We start from the raw sequence: 24,918 nt of genomic DNA on the forward strand, positions 1-24,918 counted from the left end.
TGGGGAAAGATTTTTCTTCTGTGTATGTATGTTGTATCAGAAAACCATTCTAGCCTTATATCTCACAAAGGAAAAATATATGGTTATCCATGAGGCAAGTGACAATGAGAGACAAAACAAACAGGCCCCATAATATTTTATATTATACAATTTAAATTATTCTGTTAAGTACACTTGTTAAAGTCACTGAGGACCGAGCATCTCCGTAGGCTTCACCCACTGATCAAACTGTTCTGATGTAAGGAATCCAAGCTTAATAGCAGCTTCTTTTAGTGTTGTCCCTTCTTTGTGTGCAGTTTTGGCAATCTTTGCTGCCTTGTCATATCCTGTAGTGAAAACAAAAAAAAGAATACAAGATTAATTGTCCTTTTGGTAAAATGGAGATTCAAAGAATTTGCTAGAGGCAGCCACAGGAAAATTTGGCCTCCACATAATCTGGCTACTAATAACTACAGCAACTCTGCATTAATTGAATTCATTTTAAATAATGAACAGGTATATTTCTGGAGCAACTTCCTGCCTAAGAGACAGCAATTAAAAGCGATATAGAAAAAATTATGTCTATAGAACATCTGATTAACATTTTGTCATACAATATCTAAAAAAGTTAGGCTCATCACCATTCAGTCCAGTGAAATATTTCCTCAAACAGTTCCTCTAGTGTTTTGTGGCTAACCTGCAATAGTTGGTTACTATTGGAAAGTTTAGGACAAGACAACTGAGTGTACAGTTATCTCAGCTCTCCAGGAACCTTGTCAGGAAAGTCTTAAAAACCAGATGTGGCTGTTTTGAACAGAAACTTTCTTTTCAGCCAACAATGAAAACTATCACATTCTAGTGTTATATAAAATAAGGTCCTGTTCCATGACTGGGGTCCTAGGCACTATGGTAACCAATCATATTTTTTCTTATGGTAAACTAGCTATGTAAAGTTGGACAGAAATCAGTAATTCTGTCACTTGGTTTCCAACACAGACAAGTGGTGCCACCTAGTGACAAAATAGTCTAACTGGTATAAAAACACAGGCACTGAAAAGCAGAAACCCTGGACAGGAATTAAGGTTAAAGTTATAATTTAAAAAATGACCTGTTTAACCTCTTCTAATTATATTGGTTAAACAGTTAACTGATAGCACATATCTAATTTAGAGATCTCTGGCAGGAATGGCCCTGACCATTCATGTCTTCACCGTGTGCCTAGTGCTATGTGGGCCCCCTAGGCTGATGGCGGGGAGCCACAGGTGCAGCTGAGCCACTAGGGGCACTGCCCAGTTGTGGAGCCACAGCTTCCCCTCACCGCCATGGGCAGGGGCAGGGGCAGGGGCTGGGGCTGCAGATCTCCCATGCCGGGATCCTGCCAACACAGGGCAGAAGGGAAAGGGCAGGTCCCCTACCCATACAGATCTGGGGGCACACCCCTCCCATCCCCATGCCCTCCTGGGGTGCGCGCACCAACAGGAGCCGTCCCACACCCCCCGGACAAGCTGTGACTCTGTCTGGCACCCTGCCCCGTCCAGACAGCACCTGCCCCAACCCCACTCAATCCCTCATCAGGGTCCTTGACCTGTCCATCACCCCCCTTCCGTCCCCCCTCCCCATCCACAACAGACTTATCAGCTGCACACAGCTGTATCAGAAATTGGATCGATAACAACTGATACGTCTCCTTAAAAACTGGCCATCTGTATCTGCCCCCAAAATCTCTATTGGTGCACCCCTAATTTGTTCTAATAATAGGTAAAGTTTGAGACATACCAATGTGGGGATTAAGTGCTGTCACCAACATCAAAGACTCGCTCATTAGTTTGTTGATTCTCTCTGTATTGGCTTGGATCCCAACCACACAGTTGTCAGTGAATGAAATGCAAACATCTCCAAGGAGCCTTGCAGAATTCAATACATTTTTAATCTTAAAAAAAAAAAAAAAAGGCAGAAAGTTTAGACACAGCTATTAGCGTTTTAATGATCCAATACATCATTGGTATTATAATACCTTCCCATTTGACAGAACTTCATTAGAAACGGTGTATTGTACTGTAATTGTACTCTTAGTTCTGTAACATAAAAATCATTGATGTTTAAGAAGTTGTTTGGGGAAAACTTCTCAAACTAAAGAGTTGTTGAATTCTTACACATAACGAATATTATCCAAACTAGTGTGTGTAAGGAAAGCATCTTCGTAAGCTTCTCAGAGTAAACTGCTAGGTAATTATTTTTATTTTGGTTTAATTAAACTATACAACAGTAGATGATGACATTTGGAAGCTTTAAGTATCATCTTATCTGGGAGGCAAGATTCCAATTACATAATCTGGTAGATGGCACCAAAGTGAAAACTTTTAGTAAGCACTGCCAATGGAAACAGACTTCTAAATATTCTGATGATAATATCACTGTATCTTAGTAATATACTGTTAACTCACATTTTAGCAGCTGAGGGTGAGTCTGGATCTGGTCCCTGCGGAGTCCCGAGGTCCAGATACAGCCCCCAAGGAGCTCCCAATGCCAAACCAGTTTGAAACTCCTCATTTAGGATATTCAGAGACAACTGGGTTTCAACTGTCTTATGGACTTGTTTTAAATGACCCTCTTCTAAATAGTATGGTAGTCAATAAATGACCAAGTAAAAAACATTATGTTGCTAGCTACATCATTCCCTTTACCATTTCTGATCTGCATCTACTATTTCTACTATTTTATATCTAGAATCTTTCCTGCAGGCCTAAAACAACTATTTTATACTTTCTCTTCTGCTCTAACCATTACCTTGTTTCTTAATTTTCTCCTTTTGACTTTACACCCTCCCTTCTCCATGAATTTCCTGTGCTTATTATGGTTTTTATCTTTATTATTCCTATTTTTCCCCTCAATTCATTCTTCCTTACAGCTCCTTTCCTCTTCATAGCTTTCCTGAAGAGAAAGGCACGCAGTCCTTTTATTGAAAGCAGTATACATACAATTAGTTTATGTAAACATTGTTAATCTGAAGTTGCAGTTTGAACATCATCAAATTAAATGGGAGATTGCAATGGTACAACTAGAAAAGGTCTTCCTGCCTACAGGAGACCATACTTCAGGAAGGCCAAAGAGACTACCCAACAACAAACGGTGTCATCTAAGCTCTGGAATGAACAGTCCTAAGACAGACCCTTCAGGCCTTCACACAAGTTGCTCAACCTAGTGGCCTCAGTTTTGTCGTTTGCCTTTCTTCTGCCAGGGTACTATGATCAGAGTATATGCACCTCTGAGCTCAAAGTGCTAAAAAATGATCCATCATATATGGGACAACAAGTTGTCTTCCAAAACAAACTGATTTACTGTTAAGGATTCTCATTTCTCCTGATATTTATATTTCTTCATCACTCTAGTGACTGCATTGCCCAGGCAGTCTTAAATTCTTCACAAACAATGTATAAGAAATTATATGGTTTCTGAAATGATTACAGGGTTTTGAGCTTACAATCATGGGCTTGAAAACATTCAGTTCAAAGTGTCCATTGCTGCCTCCTATTGTAACAGCAACATGATTTCCCATCACTTGAGCTGCCACCATCGTAACAGCTTCACACTGGGTGGGATTCACTTTTCCTGTTTGTAAAAAGGGGATTCAAGAAAAAAAGTCAATAAACGCAGCTTTCATTAGCTCATTTATTCCTCCCCGTCATATCTGCAGGTTTTGTTTCTTGAATATTCAACTCTTAAAAGGGCTTTCAGCTAATGAACTATGCAGAGGCAGTGGTGCTCAACCTTTTAAAGCAGTGGGCCAGGTGCCTACAACTCAGTTGCACTGCGAGGCACCACTCCCTCCAGCTAGGAGTCAATGTCAGAGGGAGAGAGGAAGACGCTTCACTTTCCTATTGCCTGCCACAAGTGATGGAAAAGAGAAAGAGAGGACTGTAAAGGGGATCAGCAGCATTGCACAGGAAAGGGAAGGGGACATGCCAGGCCAAGCTGCTTGTTGCTGATCCCCCATGCCACAGACTGGATCCAGCCAGCAGACTGTAGATTGAACATCACTGGGCAAAAAGTAATGATTTATTAAACCCACTGCTCTTTTCTGATAATGCAATTAGGTTGCCTTATGCAGAAGGGAAATATCCAAAAGGTTGCTTGTATGTTCTTGACAGCTGTTTGCCTTCACACCCAAGTGCTGTTTTATCACCCAGAAGTAATGTACTGCTCTCAAACCTTTATATAGCACCTCTCCAAAGTATACTCAGTTATCAAAGCAAAAAACTACTTGAAAAAATATGTATGTACTAGAAAATGGGATTAACTGACCAAAACTGCATCATGCCACTGCTTCACACCACTTTTATTCAACTCAGTGGTTAGTTCTATATATGGTTGTTAATTATTTGATCTAAACAAATTTAAAGACATTAGATATACAACCTGGCATAATGCTGCTTCCAGGTTCATTTTCAGGGAGGATGAGCTCTCCTAGGCCAGAACGTGGCCCTGAACCCAGGAAACGAATATCATTAGCTATCTTCATCAGACTGCATGCCACAGTGTTCATGGCACCACTCAGTTCAACGAGAGCATCATGAGCTGCAAGGGCTTCAAATTTATTTGGAGCAGTGATGAAAGGCAAACCTGAAGAGGATTAAGAGGGTTAAGGCATAACACTGGCAAAAGCAGCACCCACCTCTTCCCCCAGCCAAAGCTCTTGAAACATTGCAGAAGTCACTCATAATATGGTTTAATATAATTATAAAGTAAAAAATGTAAAATTAAAATACTAATCGGAATGGATCCTTTCCTTCTCCGGACTTTCTGTAACAAAATATATTAGAGGAAAGCAAACGAGATGTTTATCCAAGATACTAAGTATCAGGAAGTGGTAAACAGCAAGAAACTTAGAAGTGCATGAAAAATCCAATTTAAGAGCTGTTGAAGTACTGACAACCCTAGCCATTTATTAGCAAGGAAAAGATCTTAGAGCAGTTGTGCAGTGGTTCACTATGACAGCACTGGAGAGGTATTTTCAGTCAGAAAGCCTGAACATGCTAACTGGTTTGGGGTTTTGGGGATAAGGATCAAAGTCACCATGGTGTGTGTAGAGATGCTAATCTGTGGGTGGGAGTTTAGACGGGTGTTGCAGAAAATGGAAGGCCCCTCTCTAGATTAAGGTATATTTTCAGCAATTTTGCAAGTCTTTAATTTCAGCCACCATCCCCCATCCCCTCCCAACTTGTACCAGCTCTTGAATATGCTGGTTGACTTATCCCTCTTTTTCTTGAAATTACTCCAGTTTCCACTGCCCAACCATGAAGAACTCTTTCTTCATACCATGGAGAGTACAGAATCATAGAAAATTAGGGGTGGAAGGGACCTCAGGAGATCATCTAGTTCAGTGGTCACCAACCAGTGGATCTCAATCCACTGGTAGATCTCAGAGCCTCGTGGAGTCAATCTGAGGCTGGGATGGGGGCTAAGTGCCTGCGTGCATGCACGGACATGGCTCAACCTAGCAGGTCAGTCCGTGGGGGAGAGGAGGGGACTAGATCAAGGTCCCCAAAGTGAGGGACAGTGCCGTGGAGGCAGGAGCAGAGGTAAGTTGAGCGGGGTCCCAGCTGGGTGGGACTCACCTGCTGAGGAGCTGTGCCCCCAAATCATTTTTTCTCCCTCTGCCTCAATATGCACCCCCTCACCCCCGCACAGACTTACCTGTTGGACAGGGACGGGGGGAGAGGGAGGGAGTGGCGACAGTGCATGGTAGATCTTGGGTTGTTTTTAAATGCCATAGATGATCTCCTACTTAAAAAGGTTGGAGACCACTGATCTAGTTTAATCCCCTGCTCAAAGAGAGACCACACCCAATAAGATCATCCCAGCCAAAGCTATGTCTAGCCAAGTCTTAAAGATGTCCAAGAATGGAGATTCCACAACTTCTCTGAGTAAACTGTTCCAGTGCTTTCCTAGTCAGAAAGTTTTTTCCTAATACCTAATCTAAATTTCCCTTGCTGCAACTAGAGACCATTGTTCCTTGTTTTGTCATCTGCCACCACTGAGAACAGTCTAGCTCAAGGTGAGCAAAGTCTGGCCCGTGAGCTGGATCGGGCCTGTGGAAGACTCCATTTCCCAGCAGTCCCTGTCTGCATGGCTGCAGCTGGTTTCCATGGAGACCAACCCCAGTAGCCTTGGCAGGGCATGCAGCTGGGTGGGGAGCTGCTCCGGGGCTGGGATCTTGTGACAGTGACAGTGACAGCAGGGTCCAAAGCCAGGGCAGAGCTGCAATCTGTTGTTTGCACGCTCCAGACCAGTCACCACTGCAAGATCCCTGTACTGGTTGCAGAGCAGCTCCCCACCCTGCCAGTGCTGCTGGAGCTGGTCTTCATGGAAAGCCTGATCCCGCACTGTCACAGCACCACTGCTGCTGTGGTCTCCATGAAACCTGGCCACAGCGGCTCAGGCAGAGGCTGCTCGGAAATGAAAGTCCGGCCACAATCCACCATGTTGCCCACCCCTAGTCTAGCTCCATCCTCTTTGGAACCACCCTTCAGGTAGTTGAAGGCTGCTATTAAATCCCCCCTCAGTCTTCTCTTCTCCAGATTACATAAGCACAGATCCCTCAGCCTCTCCTCAGAAGTCATGTGCCCCAGCCACCCAACCATTTTTATTGCCCTCCACTGGACTCTCCAATTTGTCCACATGCCTTCTGTAGTGGGGAACCCAAAACTAGACAGAGTACTCCAGATGTGGTCTCACCATGCAGAAGAGAGAAGAATCACTTCCCTCAATCTGCTAGCAAATGTTCCTACTAATGCAGCCCATGATGTCATTAGCCTTCTTCACAACAAAGGCACTCATATTCAGCTTATTCAACTGTTGGATCATATTCACCTTATTGTCCGCTGTAACCCCAGGTCCTTTTCTGCAAAGCTGCTGCCTAGCTAGTCAGTCCTCAGCCTGTATTGGTTGTTCCATCCTACGTGCAGGAGACTTTCTACCTGTCCTTACTGAACTTCATGAGATTTCTTTTGGTCCAATCCTCCAATTTGTCTAGGTCTCTCTAAATCCTAGCCCTACCCTCCAGCATATCAAGTACTCCCCCCAGCTTAGTATCATCTGCAAACTTGTGAGGGTCACATGCCATTTTCCAGGTTACTGATGAAGGTATTGAACAAAACTGGCCCCAGGAATGATCCCTGGGGCACTCCACTTGATACTGGCTGCCAACCAGACATCGACCAATTGCCTATTACCCTCTAATCCAGCCAGTCTTCTAGCCACCTTACAGTCCATTCATCCAACAAACCCGCACTTCCTTAGCTTGCCTGCAAGAAGCTTCCTTCTTCCCTGTATAAAGATGGGCATTATATTTGCCTTTTTGCAACTGAATGAGCAGCACTTTCATAACTCACCTCTCCTACATAAGTTTAGGCTGCTTATGTTCATATACAGAGCAAAATCCCCACTATCAACAGTATTCAACTCCACAAGAAGCAAGGAGGATAAGGGAATTCACTTCATTACAACACAGACACTATTTTAAAATGGAAATGTTGTCAGTATGTGTGTGTGTGTGTATGTATATATATATATATATATATATATGGTTTCTGAATGGTCATCAGGGTACGCTTAAGCTCTTTACCACAAAGTGAGCAAAGAATTTAATTATAAACAAACTAACTGGGTAGAAATAAATTTTAAACCCGGCATTGCTAAAATAAAATGAACTGCTGAGGCATTAACTCCAGAAAACCTTTTAAAAATGATAATGTTTTGTGGGAATCCTGTTTATTAGTCAGTTAGTTGGTTCACTTAATTAGATTTAGACCTAGAAAGCTATTCTCAAAAGGAAACAGTCTTTTTCCCTACACAGAATTTAGTATCACTGACATATTTCTTACCAAAGGGCCCTGGGTTACAACAGGAGTTGTGAAGCTAATAACTGAAGTACTCTGACAGCTAATTATGGAAGATCGAAACCAGATCTACCCATAGTAGATCTTGCTCAGAACAGTATAATAATTTATATCACTGCCAATACAATCAATTTGATCAATTTATTTAAAAAAAATTAAAGTAGTTCAAACATAATGGCAAAATGTAACAGTAAAATCTACAGAACTGTTACCTTCTGTAAGTTCTAATAGGAAGACTGAAGAATTAACACTAAAAAACAAATGGGACTGTCTTATGTTTCAAGGCATGCTCCATGACATAAGGTAAAAAATATTTATTAAGATTCCATAATATCCTTCAAGACCTAGGCAGTCCAAAGGGAACAGCACATCTTTATCCTGAACTAGAGCACATAAGCTATTCTGAGATGAGAGAAAAAACAAGTGCAATAAGGAATAAGATGAAAAAAGAAAAGAATTACCTGTCAATTCAGCCACCTTTGCAGCAACTTTCTCAGCAAAGCCAATTCTGGTATTTAATCCTGTGCCAACTGCAGTGCCACCAGCTGCCAGCTCATAGACTCTGGGCATGGCTGATTTAATCCTAGCCATACCATATTTAATTTGTTGCACATAACCACTGAATTCCTTTTTTTTTTTTTTAAAAAGGACAAAAAATATGAATTAGTGATCAGAATTACTTTATCATTTAACATGATGTACTGCTTATATTAAAAAGCCCCCAAAGCATCCATCTCTATCCAAATAATATATTTTGATTATTGAGAATTTAAATAGATTAGCGAGCTGCTCCCATATTGGAGACAGCTCTGTAGTTACGCAACTATTTGGCTATTTTACATATCCAAAAGGTATTTGTGTTTGACCTTTCCCACTCCATTCATCATTTGAACTCTAATTTTTTGTAAACCTGGATCCTGTTATTATTTCATACGTTTCTGCAAAATCCACAGAAGAGTTTCTAGGATCTCATCTTAGGTATTGCCTCTTCATTAAAACCCCTCTTAAGCAGGACGTGTGTGTGTGTGTGTCTGTTTAGTGAGTAGCACCAAACTAGCCTTTTTATATTTCTGCAATTGAACTAAGTCCTTGTTTTTAACATGGTAATGCTCCCAAGAGATATTAGTTCAAAACAAGCTAATTTGTTTGAACACTTTGTATTCTTATTAAAAGTAAACACATACAATAAGTATTAGAAGAATTTCATTTAACTGTTCCCCTTGTTTGCATATTTCTAGATAATACTACATTTACATTAATCAGTTAACACCTTCACCACAGCTGATTTTCTGGCTGAAAAAATGCGGATAGACAACAATTTAACATGATAATCACAGGCTGTCCTGTGAGTATTTAGATTTGTTTGTAGAGCTACACCTTCTACTCAAACTTATTTTCCACAGAGCTCTTCTCTTCATCAGTGACTTTCAAAAAAGATTCCCAAAGTACTGCATATAAAATGCTGCAGAGTCATCTTTGGTAAACACAACCTGGCTATAACAGAACAGAAATTCAGCTGTTCATCAGAAATTTGTTCTCAGTTGCCATCCTTGCCCTATTTACCTTGATGAACATTAATTAGCTCCTTTAATTGACAAGAAATGCTCCAAACAAATAGGTAAAATTATATTGCTTCATGTTTTATACCTGCCCAAGAGTGAGTGGAACAGCATCTTGCGTATGGGTACGTCCTATTTTTATGATTTGGGAAAATGCTTTGGATTTTGCTTCAAGTGCATCTTGCAGCTTCTGTAATCCAGGTAACAATACTTCATTAACTTCCTGGGCAGCAGCAATGTGCATTGCTGTTGGGAAAGTATCATTTGAGCTCTGTGAAGAAAATTCAAGACAACAGTTACTATTTACAAGTTTTGCTCACTTCCATCACTATTGTATCCAAGTGCTTCTCACCAATTGATATAGTCCCAAAAATCTCAGATAGGTGAGAAAGTAGTATCATAATTTACACAGCAGAAACTAAGACTCAGAGCAATATTTTCCCCAAGGTCTGCAGAAAGAATTCAGATCTCCTGAACTCCCTCCAGTGCTATCACTACAACAAGCCAACCTTCTTCAAATTTTACACATAGAAAATTAAGAGGTTAAAAATTCAGGTCATTTGCTCTCTCTCAAAAGTCTCTCTCCCCCACTCCTTCCTAGACCCCTCCATGCACAGAAAAAGGAAAGGAATGATGGTTTTAGTTTAACTTTTGAGACAACAACAGGTAGAATAAGATGATTAAGAATTTGACCAGTTCTTGAACTATTCAAATTATACTTGAACAACTATTTTTTAACCCAGAGCAAGTCATGGAGCAAGCATCATAGTCTATTAGGTAAAGAACAGCAGAAGTGCTTAGACCTCTTGTTCAAAGTTTCAGCTTTCATTTTAAAAATCTTTAAATCTGATATTATTGTGAATGAAACCTTCCAAAAGGGAAGGAAAATGTAAGCAAAACAGAAACACCTACCATAATTTGCAAAGAACCTGAAACAATATTTCTGAGATATGAAATAACCTGTTCACTTCACTGGATACTACCCTGGGTGCTAATTACAGAACTTTTACATTTAAATGTCAACATCTGTAACTATTTTACTGGTGAAAGCAGGAATGGGGAGAGTAACATGCTATGGAGATCTATAACATGTTCATCTTGTTGACCTTTAAAACCTGCATTTGATTCCATTATTGCTAGCTGAAGCAATAAAACACCTGTCAATCTACCAATGTATGGGAATCTGGAGGAGAAATATTACAAGTCAAAAAGTCCAAAAGATACCAAGGCTTTAATCATATTATTAATTAACTATGTGATTATCTTTAAATGTTAAAACCTATATGCACTACAAGCTAATAAAAAGTTCAAACTTTTTCTGAGAAGCAACAAATTCAATCTAATATACCAGAACAAAACATAAGCAATATCAAATTAGTGACCTATACATTTCAGAGTTTATTATATTTCCATCTGTAAAATAGCTAGCAGTTTGACTGCAGTTAGTAATCATTTGAACAAAGCTGCATATAATATCTCAAAAAGAGCTCATTTTTTTCTGTTATTCTAATAACAAAAACAACAACCTTGGATAGGGAGATCATTATTTAAAAGAAAGGCAACAGAGAAGTTGTAGCCAGCTTTAATTCAACCCCAGAATTAGAGATAAGAACAATTATGCTCCAGATTTTTCCAATCCTTGGTCCTCTCTTGTGGAACTGGCAAAGCAAGATACCAATTCATCTACTGTCTGTATCTGCAATTAGCCTTAACTAAGCTATCAGTGGCTAACAACCTGCTGCACTGCTGTTAGCCCTGAAATGTAGACAAAGCAAATTACTATTTGCTCCACTACAATGAAGAGCAATTAACATCTGAATCAATGTAGTGATCAACTCCATCATAAGAGTTTTGAAGGCTGAAATTGTAACACAAAACACCTATATCTAACAGCAATGACTTCGGAAGAACTATTAAGATTCAACTTGGAAGTTTTAGTGTAAAAAGTAAAACTAAAAGTATCTTTATAAAAATACCATACCTATTTGAAAATGTAAATACTGACCTGACTTTTATTAACATGATCGTTAGGGTGCACTGGGGTCTTGCTCCCCAGTTTCCCTCCCATTATCTCAATTGCTCTGTTGCTGATTACTTCATTTACATTCATGTTGGTCTGGGTTCCAGATCCAGTCTGCCATACCACCAAAGGAAAGTGATCATTTAATTTGCCCTCAGCTACCTATAGAAAAACAGAAGTTTTTGTTAATTCCTGTAACAGCAGCACTGACACATTGTAAGCTATTAGCTAAATAATACTCCATTACATTTGTTAAGTGCAAAGTACCCCACAGATACATCACTGATTTCAGTAGCTTTTTACCAGTGTAATTAAGAGCAGTATAAAATTAGTTATACTGACTGTTAGGGCAGCAAGACAGGATACTGTCTTCTACTAGGTTTTAAGATTTGTCATTTCAGAATCTGAAAGTGCTCTTCACTGAAATTCCTTATTTTACAGTTGTAGAAACAGAGCCAAGGAAAATGTCTATTAAGTAATGACTTATCACCCTGAGTATGCAGAATCACCTTTTCCCCCTCCCTTCTAAGAATGCCACAGGTTCCAATCCCCTTGGAGGCGACTAACAGAGTAAAGTACTGGAGTTTCCTTCTACAGGTGCCTACTCAGGTTAGTAGGCAGGCACAGTTCTTTGAGCAGATGTGATATCTTATTAGACCAACTGAGTAGTTGGGGAAAAAAGTCCTTGGCAAGCTTTCAGACACAGTCATCCTTCTTCAGGCATAGAGTCTCTCTGCTGGTCTGAGACTCCAAGGACTGAGAGAAGTTATTTAGCTATTTGGAAGCTAAAATTTTAGCTTCTCTCATTCCTCGGAGTCTCAAGCCAGCAGAGACTCTCTGTCTGAAGAAAGGTGACTACACCCAAAAGCTTGCCTTCCTCCACCCCCACCAAACTACTCAGTTGGTCTAATAAAAGATATCACATCTGCCCAAAGAACTTTACCTGCCTATCTTCTTAGACCAACACAGCTACAACCAAAAACCCTGCTCAGGTGTTTCTCACTGGAATAAAATCTGATCTGCTACTACCCAACTCAGAAGCTACTTGAGAAAATTCAGCATATGAGCAACTCATTTTATCACAGATCACCTTTCAGAATACTCAATGTCAGGTGATGTTTAGTATGGTCAAAACAAACCTTGTTTCTGAAATGCTTAAGTTGCTTTTGAAGATAGAACAAGTTTCATGAATTGCAGTGCCACCACATGGGCTTCTTATTTCAGAATGAGCACTTCCACAGGAAGTGCAATTTGGGTAAGAGGCATTTGGAAGTTCATTCCTAACTGCAAACTGTTCTTGAAACAACACCTGGCTAAGAAAGTCTGGAGGCTACCAGTCACACAGATTCAATGCAAGTGCCCCTTTGCTGTTTGTTTTTAACAAAACCTCAAGTTCAAACGACATCAAGTACCATTAACTATCACCTACTGGCTCAAACACCTTGTTTCTGTCAAACAGGTGCTTTCCCCAGTCTCCCTCAGTTCGCGAGCCGGTGGGTGCTGTCCAGGGTCTTTGCTCAGCGTCCCCCAGGGGAGCACTTGTTTTGAACCTATGACCCACACGAGCACACCCTCTTTTCTCTTCTGTTGTCCCTTGTAATTTACTGGCGTTTTTAAGGTGCTGGTCACCCTACCCAGTGGCGGCCCCGTGGCGGTTTTAGGCTTTTAGCTTTTTTACGCTTTTAAGCTTTTAGCCTTTTAAACAAGCCGCCATGAAGACATCAAACGCTGGATGCTGGCGAGTTACCCTTCCAGACTGTTTCCTGTTGATGTCTTCTGGTGCTGGCGACACGCTGAGAGACAACGTCGACCAGCAGGACCCACCCCTCCGGGGGTGTTTTACCATCAGTTCTCCACCCATTGGGGGTGCGGGGTGCACATTCACCGCCAGCCGCCATCCGCAGGCGGCCCAAAGAGACTGGCGGTCTAAACCGTGTCAACAGGAGGACATCAAATAGTCCCCAGTCTTGTCCTGGAGCTATGAGGCTTATACCTAAATAGTAGCTTAGGAGGAGACCCAAGTTCTCCAAATGAACATGTCAAGACCAAATGGAGACTTTAGGTAATGGTTTCCAATACCTCTACAATGACATGGATTAGTTTATTGCTACCCATGAAAACAATGCCCTTGACCAACCAGTCATCCAAGAAGGGTAACAAACTCCCAGCCTCTGAAGGTATGTGATCATGACAACCACCAGCTCAAAAGACAAGGCATAGAACCGGCAGGCTGTTCCAAGTGCCTAGCAGTTGGCCTGGTAAAGGGGAACCAAATCACTTCCCTCCTCTTATAGCAGCATTTCTCAAAATGGAGTATTCAAGAAGCTCCACAGGAAGAAGTGCAAAAATGGAAGGGAAAAGGGGATATGAAACAAGGAAGGAACAGAATTAGTGAAGAATAACTCTGTAATCTCTCCAACAACCCAAGAGAAATTTTGATGTAGATCTAGTGACAAAAGGGATTATTTTTATTAGCCATGACTTTGAATGGTAAAGGTATACAGCAAAACAATAAACTTAAAGGAAATATCACTGCTCTATAGTTTGGCCTCCTTTTGGCCCTGAGGATGACAATGAAGGTTACGGCTCAGGACCAGTAATCTTTCCTAAAATTTGGAGGCATAGGAAATTCTTTGAGATGAATCATAATCCAAGACAAGATACCACCCAGGGTGCAGACGGTAAAAATCACAAATGTCAAGAGTTACAAGGCTTGTCTGGCAAATGAGATTCTACCACCCAAAATCCCCCACCCAGTCAAGAAGTATAGCAAACAGACCAACATGGTTGATCCTGGCAGGGGGCTGGACGCGACGATCTCCCGAGGTCCCTTCCAGCCCTGATGTCTATGAAATCTATGAAAGTCTATGAAATCCTATCCCCTGTCTTTAATTTCTACATTGCCTGTCTGATGAGGATTTTATGTTGCCTATTTTACAGATGGCAAAGACAGCATTAATTCGAAACAACTTTATTGTAGTAGTAGTGAGGAGAAAAAGTTACCTTTAAAAAGAGATATCAAAATGCGTTAAAGTATCCACTTGCTTCTATAAAACATAAGAAGCAAAACTAAGTAGACCATTTTAGGTCATTAAACAAAATGTACCAGTCAGTTACTAATGCTTTACTGTAACAATTCAGGAAATTGAATACACCTTTCTCAAACAATCTGTTCCTACAGAAAGATATTTAGCACACATAGAATAGGGACCACAGTTCTAATGCTTTAAACAGCATCCTCCTACCTCATCTGCTGCTTTCATAATGGCATTAGCAATCTTTTGATCAAGACCATAATCCTGATTAACTTCAGCAGCTGCTCGCTTCAGGATCCCAAAAGCTCTTATAACTTGAACCTGAAATATGAAGATGCATTGAAAAAGAGGTAAACTGTTTATTTATAGGAAAAGTCTAGGCTCATCTAACTCCTTCTATGCCTAAATCCAAAAAGGATGGAGTTAAGTTGTCCAAAGACATTATCCATACAATCTGTGATAATTAAATGTCTCTAAGATCTAATCAAGTAGGGCAGTAGGAAATTGCAAAGATGTACATACTAATTCTCTGTACACTAAGACACAATACAGATCACAACAAATTTCAAATAATACTTGTACCAAAAGACCAGGAAAAAAAATAAATCGGTTGCTTTTTTGGACAAAGGTCTTATTACATTTCACTTATACTGGATGTAAAAGGCAATGCCTGGCAAAGTGGAGGTACTCAAATTCTACATTGCTTCAATCTGTCCAGCACAGAAAATAAGCCAACCTTTCAGATTTATACAAAATAATCCTCAGAATGCAAGGAGGATAACTTCAATACAGAAAACTGCCAAGTAAGAGTGCTTTTTACACCTTAGAATCTGCAAAATACAGCACTCGGCTGAAAAGCTAAAGCTAAAATATTCTGCTCAAACAAGTTATTTAAAAAAGGATTTAGAATAACACAGTAACTATTGAAAAGCTACAGTTAACTTAATTTTTTTTGAGGAGATTCTTGCCATGTTATTTGATGGAGGAAACTCCTTACCAGGACAATTCAAGTTTTCCAATCATGCCTGAAAGGTTAAGAACATGGAAGCCTGTCCATGAGAGTGAAATTGGCCAATTCTCAGGTCCAAATGAGCTTACACTTCAAAAAAGTAGACTGAGGTACACTGATACATTGGTACCATATCATATCAGCACTGATAAAAGGAAAATCAATATTATCGGCTATTAGCATTTTTTGGCTCATGTAGCTGATAATGTTACTGATAAATGCCACATGCATATATGCACAGCTGCAGTGCAGCACACAGGCAGACAGGAGTGCAGCCCGGCAGCATGGAGATCAGCATCCAGCTGGTAAGCCTGTTGTGGGGGGAAAGAGGCATGGGAAGGGGGGGAGGGGCAGACCAAGGCCCCCCACGGTGAAAGGAGGAGTGGGGCTGGAGGTGGGCCAGGAGCAGGGGCTGCACAGCTGGGGCAGCACATGGCAGGGCACAGGACAGAGCCGGGAGCGGCTTGTCCAGGGTTCCGCCTTCCACCACTGCATGCACCCCAGGAGGGCTTGTGCATGGGGTGAGGGTGGCCCTGCCACTGTGAGCTGAGGCCAGCGGCAGCACCAGGCTCCTCCAGGTAGGAGGGTGCTGAGCCAGGGCCGTGCTCAGGGCAGGCAGTGGTAGCACTGGGAAGGGAACTATGTGGGGAGCTACAGCCACCCCAAAATTTGTCATAGCCTCCTGCCTCCCAGCACCGCTGCCACCCACCCCGAGTGCAACCCTGCCCAGCCCCGTCTCTTCCCCCCCCCAACAGACTTACCAGCCAGACACTGCTCTCCATGCTGCCGGGCTGCATATTGGTAATTAGGCTGGTGTAGGCTGATATGGTTCATTAAAAATCAGCCACCAGCATCAGCCCAAAAATTCTATATCAGTGCACCCCTAAAAATAGATTCAAGCTACTTACCGGCATTCTCTCAGAAGCACCACCTATTTTAAAGTTCATTGTAGATCTCACAGTCTGTGCACCATAATACTTATCATTTGGGACCTTCAGTTCCCCAAAGGTATCATATTCTATTCTAAAAGTGTCTTGACTGGCCTGTAGAAAATAAAGACAAACACCAAGCATTAGTAAACACTGGAGATCTTTTGAAGAAAAAAAGTATTTTGTACCTAAAAAAAAATAGGGGATACACTGGCAACAAACAACCAGATGCCAATAAAAAGTTTGTAATATTATTTTCCCAGTTTTTCAAATATCAAAGCACTTCACGCCTTCCCAAGACAGTAACAAGCCCTATTACTGTTAATACATAACCCAGCCTCTGATCACTGATCAGATGATAGGAGGGAGTATACTAGAAAGGACATCTGAAGACTGCACAGAATAATTTATTCTTATGAAGCATTCAGTTTCTTTCAGCCAGGAACCCACATCTTTCTAGTCAGTGAATTCCCAGTTCATCGTCCAAAAGCATAATCACTGTTTTACTGAGTTCAGCTTAAAAAAAAAGCTGACAGTACAAAATACTTCATATACTTGCATACATAAAGCTAAGACATTACATTTACCATTTTAAAAATATACAGTGTACTCTACTTTATATGCATACTGATAAGCACATTGTTCACTTAACTTCATAACACAGGGGTGCTCAGCCTCCAGCCTGAGAGCCAAATACAGCCTGCAGAGCCACTGCATCTAGCCCAAGGGGCTCCCCATGGGTCAGGAAGTTTGAGTTGGGTGGCAGGGGAGCGACAGCCATTAATATGGCCACCCTCCCTCTACCAAATTCCCAAACCCCAAGCCTCCTGTGCCTTTTCAGATCCAGGCTGTGTCCTCTCCTCCCCACAGGGCCAGCCCACACCCCCTTCTCCCCTGCAAGACTGTGCTACATCCCCTTTTTCCCACCAGGACCAAGATTGGAGTTAGGCCATTCCCCTTCCTCCACCCCCACCCCACAGGTCCAAGCTATACTTCCCTTTTCCCCATGAAGGCCAGGTAAAGCCCCCTTCCTCCCCTGCAAGGCCAGGCTCAGGTTGTGCTGCTCCCACTCTGTTCTGCGTGGCCAGATGGTGGCTGCTGTGCCAGCCCTGGGCACTGGATCAGAATCATCATCTAGCCTGCAGTCTGACCAAGCACTCCCTGCCCATTTGGCATGCTGGGAAAAAAAAGGTTGAGCATCACTGGCATAACAGAATGTCATTGCCAAATACTTAGCTACTGCTTATACTGTAACAATCAATTATCTGCATAACAGTTAAACCCAGGAATCATGACTGCAAACAACTCTTAGGTATCACTGCCTACTTTGTAATGCAATTGTACTGCAGTTAACCACCAGAAACGTTGAAGAGGAAGCAGCTGTCAAAAGTCTTTTAGCAGACACCTTGAATTACGTTACCTAGTTTTCAAGTCTCCTTCATTTTCAAGGTTCCTAACAGCAGCCCCCAAACTGGCCATTACAAACCTTGAAATTGACAGCAGCTAGTCATTTTGGGGGCTCCTAACACCAATGCACTGGCAGCACAGAGTCGTTGATAATCACTATTTACCAGTTCAGCTAAGTGCATGCTCCAGGTAAGCATAAAGCCCTTTTTCTTCTTTCCAGGGGCTATATACTTAAATGGAACACAATATAAGAAAATGTGTTTGACTTTTTAAAATGCTATTTTATTTCCTTAAACCAAGAGTTCTAGATTTTTGCATTTCTTTTTGTCTCAGACCAACATGGCTACCTAATACATCCCTGATTTTATTTTCTTGATACAGCCAGAAACACATACATTTTAACTGATCTACATCTGAAAGATGTTTTAAAAAAATCCATCAAGGTAATTTTGGAACATAAGTGAAGACACACAACCCACAAGAAGTCAACAGAATTGCACAGAAAATAACTTAAATGCACACACACACACTATTCCCTTACTGTACATGAAAGCTAGTTTTTACTTAGATTTTATCTAATTCTAGTCACCAAGATTACTAACATATACATTTGTTCTGCTGAACATATTTAGGGTTATAACCTATTCCATTAAATGGGAATCTAAAGCTATGGACAAACAATAACTTTATATTTTTTTTAAAAGGAGGCAAGTTGAACAGACTTGCTGCTCCAGGAGTATGCATCAGCTGTTCCAATTCAACTTTTATGTATGTCCACTCCCATACCAACATAAACAGGATCAAAGTGGTAGAGATTTACCTCCAATTTTTCCCATTTAGGAGCAGACAAATGTTACAATTAAACTGGAACATTTTATACTGGTATACAGTAATTTCACGGCAGAGTAACTTATGTCTGCACAAAATTTAAGCATTATCCCATTTCACTTTGCTCATGCACTTGAAAAACACATATATGCCTCGATCTTATCTGGAAAAAATGTTCAACAAATTAAAGATTTACTCTCCTCTGTTCCAAAAAGTAGTCTGATTAGTTGTAGGGTAATTGCATTCATGTATGGATAGTTACTCCCATATCTACTGGTAGTCAATACAAATGTGTCAATGGAAGGCAAAAATGAACTCAGTCATGCATATCTGTACACATAAATGGGGTACAATTCCTTTGTGCCATCTGTAAGACATATTATTTCTTTAAGAATTAATTTAAATCATCTTAATGCTTGCATACTGTGTCAGCAATGCTGCCTAAAGTAACGCACATGTTCCTTTATTGTTACCCCTTCCTAAAATTACCTTTCTACATGCTAGTTATACCTGGATGTACTGATTTCATTAGCCACTATGACTTTTATAGTGCCCCAGTGACCAATAGAGCTTCCCCACCGACTGCAGCAACTTGTACTCTGTTGTCTGGGCTATGAAGAAGCCGAATAAACGGCCATGAAAGTCTGCTGTAATTAGCACAGTTCCCAGACTGAACTTGCTGTGCCATATCCCCTATTAGGTAGAGCTTAGAATTGGTACTGCCAGGCCTAAAAGTAAAACCCAGATTGACCAAAAAAAAGAGTGCACAGCTCAAGTAATTTAGGCAAATATAACTGTACTTTTACCTCTTATCTGGTAACTAAGTATTTTGATGTTGCAACAGATTGAGCCATAATGCAAGGGAGTAAATCAAAGGGCAGGACAGTTGCTACAATGCCTGCTGTAGAAACTTACATGATAGTTTAAAATAATGACAGGTTTGATATGAGTCTAACCCTCCTATCCCTAATTCAATGACAATTAAAGACTATCACAATTTTTAAAATAAAACTATTGTTGTACTCTCAAATACTCCATGTTGAGGCACAGGAAGGGTTTTTTACTTTTTAAATGTAAAATAGCAGTAACGTGACAGTATGAAACTCAATTAGTAGAACAAGTCTCCCAAGAGTGCAGTCATCAAAAAATTCAACCTGAAGTGGTTTAATTCTATTCACTGATTTTCTATTTTGTCCCTTAAAAATATTTTCCAAAGTGCAGTGATATGGATTTTGTAGCATATCCTTCTACTATAAAAATTAGGTCTTTACATAGCAAAATGGTAAATGCTACTTGTAATTTAGGAGGACAAAAAAAAAAGTGCATTTTGGAAATTCACAATTTCAAAGGTCACTACTTCCACCCATGCCTCTGAAACCTCTTCCCATGCTTTGAAAATTCAATCCACTGCTGATACTTTGATATAATATGTTTGTTTGAAAATTTAAGGCACCTTCTGCTTTTTGCTTTGCTTCACATCTTTTCTTTTTTATTCTGAAGTCAAAAAGCAACAACTGTATGTTGTTTACAGAATATTAAGTGCTCTTTGTCTGACCCCTTCAGCTTTGATTGCAAAGGTGTCCTCTTTCAAAAGCAAGCATCCCTTGTTACAAGACTTGTTTAGGGACCAAAGGAGGGTGTAGGTCAGAGGTGGGCAAAATGCAGCCCGGGGGGCCGGAAGACACCCCGCCAGGCCATTCTATCTGGCCCACGAGGCCCCTAAAAAATTTAGATTATTATTTATCTGCCCTGGGCTGCCTGTCATGCACCCCTCAATAGCTTGCCAAAACTCAGTTAGCAGTCCTCTGCCCAAAATTGTTGCCTGCCCCTGGTGTATGCAGAGAAAGGAAGGAAAGGCTTTGACAAAAATAGCTCTATTAAAGGCTCAGGAGGAAGAAATATTAACTACAGATAAATCGCATAGGTCTTTGTTTAATTGATTCAAACCAAAGTTTATGCAGAGCTAGATTTACATAAATAGGTTTTCTTTCTTTTTCCCCCCTACCTGCGTAACAAAATGGGAATGCAGATAACCTTACACACATAGGACTAGAAGGTGCCTCTCAGGCCACTGAGTCCAGTCCTCTGGTTTCAAAGGCAAGCATTTATATAGAGTCCTGAAAATCATCTGCTCCAACCTCACAGCTACAATTTTTAATTTAATTACCGTATTTGCACGATAATATTATCTCTCGTACATGGGCTTAAATAAAGTGTTCAAAAGGTACGATAAATCTCTCAGGTCAGAAGCAAAATCTTGTATTCAACCAACTAAATAGTAGCAAAAAAATTTCCTTTCTTTACAAGCTTTCAATGCAACATCAGAAAAACCCAATCTGCACTGGTTAATTAGCGTCCTACAGTTACCTCTTAGTATTTAGATGTATCCAGTTAAGAATATAATGCATTGTGCATCTGTAATAGTATCATGTTTGTCTGGCACAGGCCACAGGAGAAATGGAGCGTGCTCTGTTTAGGAATATAAACTCAGGATTGTAAAAAAGACTACGCACTGGAGTATGCATAACTTGAACTGTTCATGCATGTCAGCAATCAGCAGATAACCAATGACTGTACCCGTGTGAGCAACGGGCGACAGAGCGGGGCTGGCATCCCGTCGTGCAAGGAGGGGAAGGATGCCCGGACACGCTAATCAAGTGTCAGCGCCGCCCCGCTGCACCCCCTGAGGCCTCAGCACCCGGCCACCGCCGCAGCAAGCCACGGCCCACCCCAGAGGCCGTCTCCTCACAGGGCAGCTGAAGGTCACGCCCCGGCCCCGGCCCCGGCCACGGCCCACGCGCTCACCATCCCGGCGGCGCGCGGCGGGAGCAGGCGCGGGACGGCGGTGCGCGGAGCGGGTGTGCGCGCGAAGCCGCCCGAGCGCGCCAGGAACCGGAGTGCGCGGGACATGGCGAGGGCACGGGGATGGGGAAGAGGGAGGAGCGCGCGCGGAGACGAGAGCGCGAGCAGCCACTCCGCGGGCCAGGATCAGTATGGGAGGGGCAGAGCCTGCCGCAAGCGGACCAATGAGCAACCTGGATGGGGTGGTGGGGGACGGGCCCGAAGCCAATAGAAAAGCAGCGAAAAGGGCAGCGTAGGGGCGGGGCCGAATTCTCCACTCCCTTCTCGCGCAGGTCGTGGTGGGCGGAAGGTACGCGTGGAACTGGTGCGCACACGCATGCGCACTTGCAGCAGCGAAGCCGTCGACCTCCGTGTGGCCGGAGTGGGGCGGGCGAAGCGCGCGGGACAAAGCAGGACGAAGGCAGGGCGACTTCCCTGAGGCGGCTGCATGATAACTACTGTATGTGCAGGATCATTTCAAGCCCATGCTCGAGAGAGAATATTAAAAGTATTCAACACGTACAATAAGCAGCAGCTACCGCCGAGCTTGCGCCGGTTGCCAGAATGCACGGTGCTGGGGGAGGGCAGCAGGGCCAGAAGCACAGCATGCGCAACCCAAAGCAGCGGCTCGCAGAAGGGCCGCACATGGAAGCTGCCCGCTGCTGCAAGCTCCGCGCTACCCCTGTCACACTTCCCCTGTGTGCACGGGAGCAGCGTGGGCAGCACGCAGAGTTGTGCCCCTTGCTCCTACCCCCGCCTGCAGGGGAAGTGTGGCCAGGGCAGCGGGGAGCTCAGTGACATGCAACTTTCTGTATCCCCCGCTGTGCCCAGCCGTGTGGGGTGCCACATACTGCTTTACAGAAGCGGCAGCAGCGGGGGCAGCATCACCGCTATCTGCTGCCTCCCCGGAGCCTGCGGCCGGGTCTGGGAGGCAGCTGGGGCCGAGGGAAGGAGGCAGCAGCTGTTTGCAGGCTCCTGGCTGCAGCCTGGCCAGGTTCTGGGTAGCTGCTGATAGCCACGGAGCCCGAGATGGGGGGCCATGTACCCCCTGCCCTCGTTTTGTTTTTCTGGCATGCAGGCACTCCGGCACCTTCCAAGGTGGGCATGGGGGGTGGGGGAAGGGTGTTTGGCACTTCAGCCAAAAACACGTTGCCTACCCCGCTCTCTAATAATAATAGGCTTATTCTGTCTGTCTGGGACAGGCTGATCGGTTGTCTTGGCAGCCAATGCTAACTGAAGCAACCAAACAGTATGCTCTGGGCAGACAAAATAAGTGTGTCATTATTATAGATCCTGAGGCATTTCAAACAGCTATGTAGGCAAGTTAGAGCTAGAATGAAGCACCCCTCCCCCCCCCGCCCATATACCTCCCATTGGCACAGGGGGTTTCCTTCGAGGGTTTACTTTCTGGCATGTGATGCACCTGGTAGCAATGCGCTGAGCTTCTGCATATAGCCCTGGGGCTACTGCTTCTTGGATCACTAGATCACCCAAAGCCAAGCCTCCCATATGGGTTCTTGCATGGAGCTGTTGCAGCACCTCCTGAAGCAATGGCCTGGGTATCATGACCTTTCCTCCCGGTACTATCCACCACCCCTGGGAGTTCTTTTCTGCACAAGCTTTCTGTGCAAATTTATCTTCTTCAGGGGAATACTGCGGGACTAAATCCCAGACATATGGCCATACGGCATGGGACAAGGCCTGCCTGGATACTTCCTCCACTTCTCCACCAATAAATGCGGCTTCCTTTGCTGCCGCATCAGCCTTTGCGTTTCCAAGCTTATACTTTTCCTCAGCAGCCTTCCCATGGGCCCACACATGAATGACTGCTACCTCTTTAGGCTGGTGGAGTGCCTCTAGTAGCTTGATAATCTGGGGGCCGTTAGCAATTTTATTCCCAGAAGCCATAATGAAACCTCTTTCTTTCCACAATAGTCCGTGCGCATGGACAGTAGAAAAAGCATAGCAAGAATCAGTGTATACATTAACCCGCTGGTCTGTCCCCAGCTGTAATGCTCGGGTGAGCGCAGTGAGTTCCGCGGCTTGTGCCGACCATGAGCTCGGCAATGACTCCCTCCATACTACCTTATCCAAGGTTACCACTGCACATCCTGTTCGTCTCTTTCCATCGATGACAGAGCTGGAGTCGTCTACGAAGTATTCAACATCTGGGTCTTCAATTGGGTCCTCAGCAAGATCAGGCCGCACCTGTGTGGTTTGATTCAGGACCTCAAGGCAGTCATGCGTCGGTTTCCCTGGCTCCAGCAGCAAGGTTGCAGGGTTCAAGGCTGTAGTATGTTTGAAAGTAAGTCCTGGATTAGAGAGCAAAAATATCTCATACCGTGATTGTCTGGAGGGGTTGAGAAACTTTCCTCCCTCAGTCCCTAGAATCTGGGGAACTCCATGAGGGATGAGTATTTCCATATCCGCACCCATGACTATCTTCTGGGCTTCTTCAACAACCACTGCTGTGGCTGCCACAGCCCGAAGACAGGCTGGCCACCCGAGTGCAACTGGATCTAGAACCTTTGAGTAATATCCCACGGGTCTCCAGGTCGGGCCTGATGGCTGTGTCAGCACCCCTGATGCGACCCCTCGATTCTCATGAACATACAGTCGATATGGCTTTTTACTATTTGGGATGGCCAGGGGCAGGGGGCTGGGTTAATGCTGCCTTAAGCAGATCAAAGGCATGCTGCATTTCTTTATTCCATTTCCATTTAGTGAGACTCTCCTTAGTCAGTGAGTCATACAGTGGTCTAGCCTTCCCACCATAATCTGGTATCCATAGTCGACAGAACCCAGTTAGCCTTAGGAATGCCCAAAGCTCCTTGGGTGACTTAGGTGAGGTTAGACCTTGGATTGCCTGTATGTGATCTGCACTCAGGGCTCTGACTCCTTTTGAGAGCTTATATCCCAAAAATGTAACTTGAGGCTGACATATTTGGGCTTTCTCTCTAGAGACTTTATATTCTTTTTCCCCTAGGGTGTTTAACAGTGACCTGGTGGCTTCCTCACAGAGCTGCAAATTTGGCCTTGCAACTAGCAGGTCATCCACATACTGGAGGAGAGTCACTGTGGGGTGTGATCCCTTCCACTCCTCCAAGTCCTTCTGAAGGGCAAGTCCGAAAATATGGGGGCCTGCTATGAATCCTTGTGGAAGAACTGTCCACATGAGTTGGGCTTTATGGAAAGTATCTGGATCCTCCCATTCAAAAGCAAACAATTTTTGACTCTCTCGGTGAAGGGGAATGGAGAAGAAAGCATCTTTCAAATCTAGCACTGAAAATATTTCAGCTTCCCCCGGGTACTTGTGTCAAAATCGTGTGTGGGTTCGGGACTACAGGATGGTCTGAAAGGACCTTCTTATTTACTGCTCGCAGGTCTTGGAACAGTCTGTATGAGACCCCATC

The 24,918-nt window shown here is 43.0% G+C and overlaps 1 protein-coding gene across 4 annotated transcripts; it reads right to left on the minus strand.

Moving 5' to 3' along the window:
* Window positions 1-119: 119 nt before the first annotated feature.
* On the minus strand, window positions 120-21,624 carry FH (fumarate hydratase). 4 transcript variants are annotated; one of them, XM_090049198.1, is made up of 10 exons: window positions 21,470-21,624; window positions 16,409-16,543; window positions 14,702-14,812; window positions 11,442-11,618; window positions 9,525-9,707; window positions 8,339-8,504; window positions 4,396-4,599; window positions 3,461-3,588; window positions 1,756-1,909; window positions 120-326 (listed from the first exon to the last, which is right to left on the minus strand). In XM_090049198.1, exons 1-10 carry the CDS (start codon window positions 21,572-21,574, stop codon window positions 184-186), a joined length of 1,506 nt encoding a protein of 501 aa, XP_089905324.1. In that variant the 5' UTR covers window positions 21,575-21,624; the 3' UTR covers window positions 120-183. The 4 variants fall into 4 exon arrangements, with proteins under 4 accessions (XP_089905324.1, XP_089905325.1, XP_089905326.1 ...); XM_090049199.1 differs by lacking the exon at window positions 21,470-21,624 and adding an exon at window positions 21,242-21,434; XM_090049200.1 differs by lacking the exon at window positions 21,470-21,624 and adding an exon at window positions 21,178-21,201.
* Window positions 21,625-24,918: the final 3,294 nt, after the last annotated feature.

Source organism: Crocodylus siamensis, chromosome 5 (assembly GCF_052110815.1).
Source record: "Crocodylus siamensis isolate JL-2025a chromosome 5, ASM5211081v1, whole genome shotgun sequence".
In the NCBI taxonomy this organism is placed as follows: Eukaryota; Metazoa; Chordata; order Crocodylia; family Crocodylidae; genus Crocodylus; species Crocodylus siamensis.

What these genes read in the sequence shown, in the direction of transcription:
- FH (XM_090049198.1), bottom strand. Translation starts at nt 21,574, where the DNA reads ATGTCCCGCGCACTCCGGTTCCTGGCGCGCTCGGGCGGCTTCGCGCGC. An exon ending in CGCCGCGCGCCGCCGGGATG is followed by an intron (nt 16,544 to 21,469) that starts GTGAGCGCGTGG and finishes TATTTTCTACAG; the next exon opens with GCCAGTCAAGACACTTTTAG. An exon ending in ATCATGTTAATAAAAGTCAG is followed by an intron (nt 9,708 to 11,441) that starts GTCAGTATTTAC and finishes TTTTCTTCACAG; the next exon opens with AGCTCAAATGATACTTTCCC.